The sequence below is a fragment of the Hypoxylon fragiforme genome, assembly GCF_022984875.1.
Source record: "Hypoxylon fragiforme strain CBS 206.31 chromosome Unknown GGS25scaffold_1, whole genome shotgun sequence".
Taxonomy (NCBI): Eukaryota; Fungi; Ascomycota; class Sordariomycetes; order Xylariales; family Hypoxylaceae; genus Hypoxylon; species Hypoxylon fragiforme.
In genome coordinates, this window is record NW_026054756.1 from 3,827,595 (window position 1) to 3,837,972 (window position 10,378).

General features: G+C 47.8%; 3 protein-coding genes across 3 annotated transcripts; 2 read left to right on the forward strand and 1 right to left on the reverse strand.

Moving 5' to 3' along the window:
• Positions 1–185: 185 nt before the first annotated feature.
• On the forward strand, positions 186–1,501 carry GGS25DRAFT_57646 (uncharacterized protein). The gene is made up of 3 exons (XM_049265872.1): positions 186–288; positions 497–1,202; positions 1,271–1,501. Exons 2-3 carry the CDS (start codon positions 741–743, stop codon positions 1,319–1,321), a joined length of 513 nt encoding a protein of 170 aa, XP_049121935.1. The 5' UTR covers positions 186–288; positions 497–740; the 3' UTR covers positions 1,322–1,501.
• A 2,641-nt stretch (positions 1,502–4,142) lies between these two features.
• GGS25DRAFT_57690 (glycoside hydrolase family 17 protein) lies at positions 4,143–6,153 on the forward strand. The gene is made up of 2 exons (XM_049265873.1): positions 4,143–4,438; positions 4,499–6,153. Exons 1-2 carry the CDS (start codon positions 4,261–4,263, stop codon positions 5,998–6,000), a joined length of 1,680 nt encoding a protein of 559 aa, XP_049121936.1. The 5' UTR covers positions 4,143–4,260; the 3' UTR covers positions 6,001–6,153.
• A 686-nt stretch (positions 6,154–6,839) lies between these two features.
• On the reverse strand, positions 6,840–10,280 carry GGS25DRAFT_472412 (uncharacterized protein). Its single transcript, XM_049259437.1, has 2 exons — positions 10,049–10,280; positions 6,840–9,982 (listed from the first exon to the last, which is right to left on the reverse strand). Exon 2 carries the CDS (start codon positions 9,957–9,959, stop codon positions 7,389–7,391), a length of 2,571 nt encoding a protein of 856 aa, XP_049121937.1. The 5' UTR covers positions 9,960–9,982; positions 10,049–10,280; the 3' UTR covers positions 6,840–7,388.
• Between the last annotated feature and the right edge of the window lie 98 nt (positions 10,281–10,378).

Genomic DNA, 10,378 nt, shown 5'->3' on the forward strand with positions numbered 1-10,378 from the left:
AAATTTATTATGGGGCCGGCCTTAGTTACTGATCTACCAGCTGTACTTACTTCCCCTCCGGCTGTTTACCGGTCCGCCTTGAACCTTCAATCATGTGCACGCTCTCAAAATCACATGAGGTCACTTTTGACGTACTTTTTCAAAGTTTTCTTTCTTTCTTTTTTCTCTATTTTTTTCATATCAGGAAGAAAACAAACCGAATACGCAAATAAATAAATATTTCTCACACAGTATCCTTTGCATTTCTTAATCATCTAGTTCGCAAGCTTCTAACCAGCGAACGAGGCTGTAAGTGCATAACAGTCAATTGCCATCTTTCCATTGGTTTAATACGTATGTATGTACCTGAGTTAGTACTTGGGTATAAAGGGGGTATGTAAAAATGGGGAGAAGGGATATAATGATTTAGTACTCATCCCCTTATACTACTATTTCAGATGGAAGTTATTGCTACCTTGTTGCTCTTCTGTTGAATGTCTCACAAGGACGTACATAGTACATACCTAGGAATATATCAATTACGTTTCCTCGTCAACATGTGGAATGTGAAAGGAGCCCCCCTCGACTCGCCCCCGTAGATCGTATATAAAATATGTCATCTTGTCAAAGAATCGTCCTCATCTTTGTCCCCCAGCTACTTCTTATTTTATAAAAAGCTGTTTTTTTCCGATTTGCCGCTGGTGTGTTCCACCTAATCTTTTCTATACACAAGTCTCTCCTACGAACCTTACGTAGAAATCATGGCCGTTAAGCACTTTGCTATTTTTGCCTTGGCCGGTGGCGCTTTGGCGCAGATGTCTAGCATTGAAAGTGCTATTTCATCGCTCGCTAGCGAGGCCACCTCGATGTCACACTCAACCGATACCTCAGTCAGTGGTACCGACCCGACTACAGCAGTTTCAGGCACCGGTTCAGAAACTTCGATGACGAGCGAGATGATGACGACGACGTCGATGCCAGACTCAACCTCGAGCGCCTCAACTAGCCAGGACACTTCGAACATGATCGGATCTTCAATGTCTAGCGACACCATGACAGACATGACATCTGCATCTAGCGGCACTATGACAGATATGTCGTCTATGGTCACTGAAACAGGAACGATGACGGATATGCCCATGAGTACTAGCGGTATGGTAGCGACTGCTACTAGTGTTGTGCAGACAGCTCTGCCAGGAGCCGCAGCAATGAGTGGTGTTTCTGTAAGCTTCTATTATCCCATGCTTGGCCTGCACTTTGAAAGCCGAATATATACTAACTCTTTTCTCAGTTTGGTTTGGTGTTCATCTCAGTGGCGCTTACTGCGTTGACACAGTTCTGAGGGGGCGTCTATGGAGTAGTCATGGTCAGTTAGGCTGTATAATTTCAGGGATGTAATCTGGGGAAATTGAGTACACTCACAGCTGAACTTTTCATTCTATCGATGGGTTTCGCGAAGTCTTTAGGTTTGGTTAGATATAATACAAGATTACGAAAACGAGAATAAGGGTATAATGCATCTATCATTGGCTCATTGGCTATCGTGCTATGTAAACCACCTGACATTAGTTCCAGGATACTAAACTACGAATATACTTAATTTGCACCCCTAAAATACTGGGCTGACTGAGCGGCTATCTCGGCTTTTGTGAGAGAGGTAGACCGCCAGGGCTGTAATAGATACCGACCTAGAGGTGATAGTCAAGAAAGGTGATGGATGAGGCACATTAACACCCATGAAGTCAAGGACAAGTAGGTAGTCATTAACACAGCTCGTCGATCACCAAAGCACTGACTGAAGGTCACAGAGCCTCCGAGTCGACCGGTTATGAGGAACGATTGGATTGACATTCGACATAACCGAAATGATGAATGATTGAAAGCTTGAATAATGGAGACGCGGAGGATTTGCATGATCTCAGTGATCTCGGCCAGTTGATCGATGAGCATTGAAGATTATTGCCTAATTTGCCATAACATGGGACCGCTACGTAAGCTGTCAAGAAACAACATCGTGTACTAATTACCATGGCAGCCATGTCTACAGCGATGAGAGTAAACACTAGTAGCTGCTAATAAATACTATATTACGGATGGCCATGAAAAGCAAAATAAACCTGGTGTTGCCTGGGTAGTGTGCTGGGTACGGCGTAGTAGTATGCTGCCATAATGCTGGATAGTATGCCCCCACGTGTCCATCAACTCCAAGGCACTAAAGGGCAACTAACGTTGAATTACACTAATTCCCCAGTATGTTTGGCATCAATCATCACAGTGTTTACTCGGAGATCAAATTTGACATCTAGACCTGCATTAGTATAAAAGACTAGATTCCAGATTTCAAGCGGCGAGAGCCTAATGCTATGTACATACGGTTGCAGTCAAGTAAATGTTAATTAATCTTGTTCTGGATCCACAGTCCAGCCAACAGTCTATTAAGGGGGGAATTCAAGGCGTAGAGAGATCCAGCATAGTACTGCATGGCTTATGTTATTTCCCGAGCCAATGTGAACACTGACCACTGGTTGGTATATGCGCGATCCCACGGAAGTTTGAACAGATACGCCGTAGAAGCAAGATAGATGGACAGACGATCCGATCAATGATCAACGGGTGTGTGCAGTTCATCAAATGTATGTATGTTGTTAGCGTCTAAGATCTCTCGGCGGCGGCGGACCACCATCAGTGATCTTCTGAATATTAATAGGTAGGTATGTATGTACCTAGTGTAGTAGTATTCAAAATACTAAGATAGTAACTAGTAACTACTAGCATCATCACTGTCAGTCAAGTAGGCCTACAGTCAAGAATCAAGATAGGTAGGATGTGAGTGAGTTACATAGTATTGATAATAAATGCGAAAAGGAAAGTGGTCGAAAATACAAACCAATCAGACTATCAACTAGACATGTAAACCCAAAAAAAGAAAAAGGAGCGTCCTTGCATTACTTTTCTGGCTCCTTCCCCAGCACATAGTAGTATGATAGTACCATAATAATAGTAATTTTAAGTGTACGAGCCCTGAAGGAAACATCGTATATCGGGTTAGTCTTACCCTGCCGTGCATGACTTACTGGAAGTTACTGCAGCTACAAGACGGAATAGGTTTAGTCAGGGACAAATGTAATTTCGCTTGATAGTAGCTAATTTCCCAGACCGACAAAGGATAAACCATGAGGACCATGTGTCTCCACTGCCTAAAAACAGGGCTACTACAGTATTTTCCAAGAACGGTAGACCAAAAAGCCGCTGAGGCCTTGTTTGATTGGCGGCGCGCTCAAACTCTTGATTGATATTATCTCAATCAGGACAAGCTCCCTATCCCCTTCGGCCTTCGGTCCCCCTTTTATCAACATTTGATTCTTTTTGCGCTTTTTGCGCTTTTTTGCCTTGAATCCTCTCTCACTCTCTATCTCTCTCTTACTCACAACTTTGCCAGATCCCGTCGAGTTGGCCACGCCGAGTCTGTACTTCCTGGGTACTTACATCAACTTACAGTACATGGCTATTTATGTACATCCCTGGATGTATTATTTTCAATACATACATGATGTATGAATACCCTTCGGACATCCAGATATCGTTGAATAACTCTATGTCCAATACCTACATGTATGTACAGCATCCATTGAATGTCTATCAATGGATTATATATTCCGCAACATACATATGCCGTACATACTGATAGGTACATGTAGTGTGTTAGGTACACTGACTTATCTGTGCGAATAGATCAACGTACCTTAGTAACTATGTAACTGGGCCATTCAGAATAGACACCCCTGCTAAAACATGCATCCATCGTAGGTACCATTAGCAACGAGAGATGTAGAGAATGGAGATAGACCAAGGAGTAAGGGACATGGGGCAGGGGAACCTGGCAACCCAAGGATCAAGCGGAGCCCGAAGGTGGCAGCGCCAGACATCTCCCATTGCTCCATTGGCAAAATATAGCCATCAGGTTAAGATTGCCGCTGGGCAGGCCCATCACCCCATGAAGCGTTGGTGGCTTAATAAAACTACGAGATCTGCCATCTCTTCATGATACCCTCCTTCCCTTCCCTTTTCCCTTCTCACGAAACGACCTTTTGAATGTCGATGCCGTGACGTTGAAAGCATCTCACCAGCTTTCGTCCTTGTTTTCTGCGTATCCCAATACCGCTTCACTCATTCAGCGGGCACTCGTTCATCACGAAAATCACGAAAATAAACAAATTCGCGCAATCGGCCGAGATTAGTTGGACTTGGTTCTAAAAAGAGTTATTAAAGAAGGCCGACATCATGAAGGCCACTTTTGCCGTTGCCGCTGCTGCGGCTGTCACCGGCGTCAATGCCGCCAGTGTCCACCACAGACACGCTCACGACGCTTTCCGCGCCCTCGCCAAGAAGGACTACGCTACCGACAACAGCACCTGTGGATGTACTACCATCTACAGCACCTACTACGGTGAAGCCACTCGTACGTGACCCGGTGATATCCCAGAATGTTGGCCTCAGGATCATTACTAACGTATATCAGTCTCCTTCCCTCCGGCTCCCCCGGCCACTTCGGCACCTCCTCCGGCGACGATCACGTCCACTGCCGTCGTTGTCCCTACGCCAATTCCCCAGACGTGCTCGACCACTGGTGTCTACACCTTCCCGGCCACCACCGTCACCCTGACGGATTCGACCACAGTCTGTGTTCCCTCCACCACCGCCGTTCCCCCGGGAACTCACACTCTTGGCGGTGTCACGACCGTCGTCACCACGGCGACTACCGTAACCTGCCCGTACGCCACGGTGTCCACGAGCGAAGGTGTCGTCACCAGCATCATTGAGACCACGACTTACGTTTGCCCGTCGGCTGGTACTTACACCATTGCTCCTACCACGGAGACTGCCGAGAAGTCCACCACTTTGACCGTCCCTGTGGTCACCAGCTATCCCCCGGGAACTTACACTCAGCCTGAGGTTGTCACCACCGTCACTGAGACCAACACCGTCATCTACTGCCCATTTGACATCCCCACCCCGACTCCTACCAGCGTCGCCATTACCACACCGGCTGTTCCCGCCACTACCATTGTCCCTACCGTTCCTGCCACCACCCCCGTAGTGTCAGTTCCGGCCAACACCCTTACCCCGGTCCCGTCCGTTCCCTCTTCCACCGTCGCCCCCTCCTCTTCCGCTCCTTCCACCCCCAAGCCCTCCGGTGGCCTCGGTGGCACCCCCGGAAAGCCGTGGGGTATCTCGTACACCCCGTACAAGACTGGGCCCGAAGGTGGCTGCAAGAGCCGCGATGACGTTTTCAGCGACATCAAGAAGATTGCCGGCGCCGGTATGACCGAGGTCCGCGTCTACTCCACTGACTGCGACACTCTCCCCAACGTCGGCGACGCCTGCACCGAGTACGGTGTCCGCATGATCATCGGCATCTACGTCGACTCCCCCGGCTGCGATGCGCGCAACCCGAGCGTCGCCGAGCAGATCAGCGCCATCAAGTCCTGGGGCCAGTGGAACATGGTCGACCTGATCACCGTCGGTAACGAGGCCGTCTTCCACGGCTACTGCCAGCCGTCCGAGCTCGCCTCCCTCGTCACCAAGTGCCGCGGCGAGTTCGCCGGCTACACCGGCCCTTACACCACCGCCGAGACCGTCAACATCTGGCAGCAGAGCGACTTCTCGGCGGCCATGTGCGGCGTCGTCGACTACGCCGGCTGCAACGCGCACGCCTTCTTCAACACTGAGACCGAGGCCTCGCAGGCCGGCACCTTCGTCAAGAGCCAGCTCGACCTCGTCAGCAAGATCTGCAACAAGCCCGGTGTCATCCTCGAGACCGGCTGGCCCTCGGCCGGCAACGCCATGGGCAAGGCCATCCCCGGCGAGGCCCAGCAGCAGCAGGCCATTGACAGCATCGTCAAGGAGGTCGGCGGCATGTCCATCCTCTTCAGTCTGTTCAACGACCTATGGAAGGACGGCTCCACCGCCTGCGGCTGCGAGCAGTTCTTCGGCTGTGACAAGGTTCTCGGCATCCTATAAAAGAAAACTGGCTTTTTTCTCTCTCCAGGAAAACGTGAAATAAGTTATATTTTTTTTATATTAAAGGTGGTTTAAAATACCTACACAAGGTTTGGAGACAAGGTTGGTTTGGGGATATATACATACCTATATATATATATATATAGCCATATATTTTGCTTGTGGGCCTGTATATGTGTGTGAGCGTGTGTATGTACGTGTGTGTGTGAGCGTGTGCCTGTAAAGAGGTTTCCCTTTGTGATCTGGTGGTTTAGGTAGTATGTAACAAGCGAGATGTGTATGTTTCGTTCGTTCGGGAGGAGGTAAATGGGCGGTTGGAGGTGGGCGGCGTACGCAAAGCGAAATCCAATATCTAACTACCAACAACGACTTGAATTGTCTCTAGCCTTCCCATCAGAGAAAACCAAACCCCCTTACTACTTACTAGATACCAGAAATACTTTTTTCCCTGCGTTCTCCCAATGGGGGCGCGTCAGGGTCTCATTCGTAATGTTTTTTATATCGTTATCTTTTTTAATCTTTTTTGCTGGTGCTTAAGTTGAATTATGAATGGTTCCTTTACGTGTCCTGTCTTAATAAGTATGTTTTAAATCGTAGTTAAGGTCAGGCATGTTGTCAAGATATTCGTAGATTTCGACAGTGAACGAATAGTTATAAAGAGACTTTCTGTAACTGTTGTAGTAGATTGACATAAATCTATAATGAGAAATGGCCATGGAAACTACCTCTCTAATGTATTTACTTAGGTATATATCTCTAATAACTATGGGGGTCTGTCTAGCTTACAAGCATTAACATCTTATTCCTCTTCACTTTTCACCATACTTCATACTATGATTGAGGCAAGCAGTTTAAGTACTAGGTATTTTTCTCTATGAACCACTGAAGCTGGGCTTACTCGCTTATCCCATTCTCAAATCCTATCTTGATACCCAGGCAGGCACATAAGCATATAAATACACAAAGATTTCCTCTATCCCATACTTAGACCCTCCCCTCTCATTGGAATATATCAGATCAACACTCATTTCCGATTACACAGAGCCTACATATTTCTTCCCTTCTCAGGCACTTGCGCTGTTTCCCGTTTCTCATTAACCAAGTCATTTCCTTTGTGTGTACATTTATGTGCTTCCACTACATGCCTATAGGTTACATATATATATACAGAACTATGGGGAAACCTTGCTCCGCCTTGTCTGTTCGCACATTTGCACACTTGCCCTGAAGAAAACGGTAAGAAATCCTTACCGAGACCAAAAAAAAAATCCAGCCAACGCCCTCGTCTTCAGTCATAAGTCCTAGAAACCGCCCCAAACATTATGTATCCATCCGAGACCATCCCATTTCCACCGTGACACTAACCATGGTCCGTTTCCCTTCAAGCTTCAAGCCCCGGGGTCTGACTCGGGGATTTCGAGTTGTTCCTCCGGGTTTACCTCGACTGCTAGTTCAATGTCCTTGACCGGATGCAGCAACATCGGCGGTAGACACATCCTTCCTTCGCCGCCACGCATTTCATTGACATTCGTGCCGTTCTTGCTCTCATCTATGGTCAACTCGAACTCCTCGCCCCCGTCGTTGTTAACCTTGAGCCCGAGCCATCTTCGGTACAAATTTGGGGCAAAGCCCGAGTTGTAGAACCATGTGAGTCCGATGAGGTTGTGCTCGCGTTGGCCAAAGACAGAAGTGCGTGAACCTCCCGTGGCACCGTTTCTGCCGTTATTGAGCGTATGTGCGAAAATCTCTGCGGGCCACTCGCGGTCTACGTACAGAGGATGTGGTACAAATACACCCTTGTAACCATGTTGCAGAGCAACCGTGCCTGGCCACATCTCCGGGAAAGCGTGGTGCTTAAAGTAGGCGGTCTCGCGGTGCATTTTCATGAGTAGGCGACGAGACATGCGCGATGCTGTGATGATTTGGGCTCGGCGTGGTGGCATTCCGTTGCCATCACTCGTATTGTAACCAGTGATGTCGTCGGCTAAGCCCCAAGTAGTGCCTTCTGGGTCGAACATAGGGTTGAATGTGATATAATCAGCTTCTTCACCGACTCCCCATACATATTTGTCCTTTTCGTATGTGGTCTCTGGCATGGGATCATCCTCTGGCTCGAACCAGTCGTTGGGGTCTTTAGGTCTTTCGGGTCCCCAGATGGGCTTATCGCCGCGGTTGTTCTGCTGTTGCTTGTTGCCGCCCGGAATACTATCCCATATGTTATCAGCACCTGTGGTACCCATTTCACTTTGCACTCGTGCCATCTGCTTGAAGTCTTCCCACGTCCCGTGAACAGAAGGTAGGTAGAATCGCGAATTTCGTTCCCATAAGCCCTTCCTTGGCTGCTTCTTAGTCCAGTTCTCTACCTTGGTGAGTAGATCGTAGTAGTGTCCAGTATAGCGAATATCCATCTCCCACTGCCAGTAGTAGTCATATTCTGGGTGTTGGTGAGCGAAGTATTGCATAGCCATCTGTAAGCCACGATAAACACCATGTACAGGCAAATCTGGGCCACGAGTGAAGAGATCAAAAATGCCCTGGTAGAGCGATAGCATTTGTGTTTCTGTCCAGAATGTGACGAGACCGCGAAACTCTTCCGGTACCGTCTCATCGATTCGCTTTTGATACGCGGCGGGATCTGCCCAAATTGGGTGCGCGGCATCGTTCTTGACCTGAACTAGTAGATGAATGTCGTACCGAGCACCTGATGCCAACGCTAGCTCGCTGATCAGGGAACGGACGTTCATAACATCTTCCTCTTTCCAGAAATATTCGTCCCAGCATCTAATGACCACGGCAGTTCTTGGAAGCGGTTCCTGAACAGTCTTTGTCTCGGAAACTGGGGCCGAGTTCTTTTCTGGGGCAACTTCATCAACCGAGGACTGAAGCGAACCAAGCGTTGGAGTATCGCGTGCAACAACCTTATTGGAGTCGATTCCTTCGTCGATATAGAAACCATGAGGAGACGGCTTCACCGACGGCAAATCCTTGAAGCGGGCAGCGTTGGCATGATAACAGCGTTTCTGAATATCTGCCCAGTTCATCCCCTTCCAATCAACTTGAGGTACTTTCTCCCAAGTTGACTCCATTCCCTCCTTTTCGCCATGCTCTCCGGTACCTAGGCCGCCAGACCTGACAGAATAACCGAAGCCATAGGGTCCATATCGGCCATATCGTTCGAAACAGATATCCTCAGGAAGGTCAAGGAGCTCGTAGGAGCCTAGCACAGCATCGGGGAAACCATTGGGACGTCCCTCATAGTAGCGAATGGGAGGTACACGCACTGTCTTGGCTTTGTCGAGGTAGCACTCCTGAAATTGCTCAGGTGCATTCTGGAACACACTCTGGGGGTATTGGGTATAGTCTTTGCTGGCAGGTAGGCCTTTCTCTTGTACATCAGGTTTCCAGTTGCTTTCATTGACGTATGACAGTTTGTCTACAGGTGGTTCGCCTCTGAGGCGTGGATACTCGGGGTCATTCTTGGAGAAGGGAACGAGGTTCCTGACACCACCATAGTATCTCATAAGGAAGGGGTAAGACTCCCATGGAGGAGGAGCCACTGCAGGCCTTTCGATTCTACCTTCAGCGAGCCGTCTGTTCTCATTATGGCTTGCGCGGATAAGGGTGAATATCATTAAGAATATGAAAGATGTTAAGCCAAAGCAGAGGTATCGAACTACTTTGTTTGGTAGACGGTAGGCGAACGGTTGACGAGGCCCACGAGGAACAGCAAAATTTCTTTTGGGCATAATAGGAGCCGAGACAGAATTAGAAAGGCTCGTTATTCTAGAGTTATTAGTGCCCGGGGAGGACGAAGTGACGGAATAGTCGTCATCATCGGAATCATCGTAAGAGTCGTTTGAATTTCGGTCCTTACTAGGTGTGTTGAGATTTTCGTAAACGGGTAACTTAGGTTGGCGACCATCGCGAGGCTGTAGAGAGTTCCACGAGAGGATTCCCATCTTTTAGACGGGGCGCAAAAGTACTGTTGATGGTGTCAATATTACCATGTTGTTTGTCAAACTGTATAACTTTCTGAGGGGCCACAAACTTGTGCACCAAACTTGACTTGTTGTTGGGTCTTCCTGTGCACTTGGGTATTTTTTACAAGCGATATTTGGTGGGATGATGTTTATCACTTATCACAAGTTGATATTCAGAAGTTGAAGTTGAAAGTTTGAATCAAGAGCGGATCGTATGGGTATGTTAATCGATTATAGTTTTAGTTATTTGATCATTGATCATTGATAACTAATTGTTAATTGTTAATTGATTGATGATGATTCCAGGTTGTTTTGGTACATATTCCAAGTTTCACTTGCCCCTATCCCTGCTTTTTTTTTACCCCTGTCATAATACGCCGACCTGGCAACCACTTGCA

Coding starts and splice junctions, on each gene's coding strand:
- GGS25DRAFT_57646 (XM_049265872.1), top strand. CDS start 741: ATGGCCGTTAAGCACTTTGCTATTTTTGCCTTGGCCGGTGGCGCTTTG. Junction 1,203..1,270: donor CAGCAATGAGTGGTGTTTCT/GTAAGCTTCTAT, acceptor CTCTTTTCTCAG/TTTGGTTTGGTGTTCATCTC.
- GGS25DRAFT_57690 (XM_049265873.1), top strand. CDS start 4,261: ATGAAGGCCACTTTTGCCGTTGCCGCTGCTGCGGCTGTCACCGGCGTC. Junction 4,439..4,498: donor CTACTACGGTGAAGCCACTC/GTACGTGACCCG, acceptor AACGTATATCAG/TCTCCTTCCCTCCGGCTCCC.
- GGS25DRAFT_472412 (XM_049259437.1), bottom strand. CDS start 9,959: ATGGGAATCCTCTCGTGGAACTCTCTACAGCCTCGCGATGGTCGCCAA.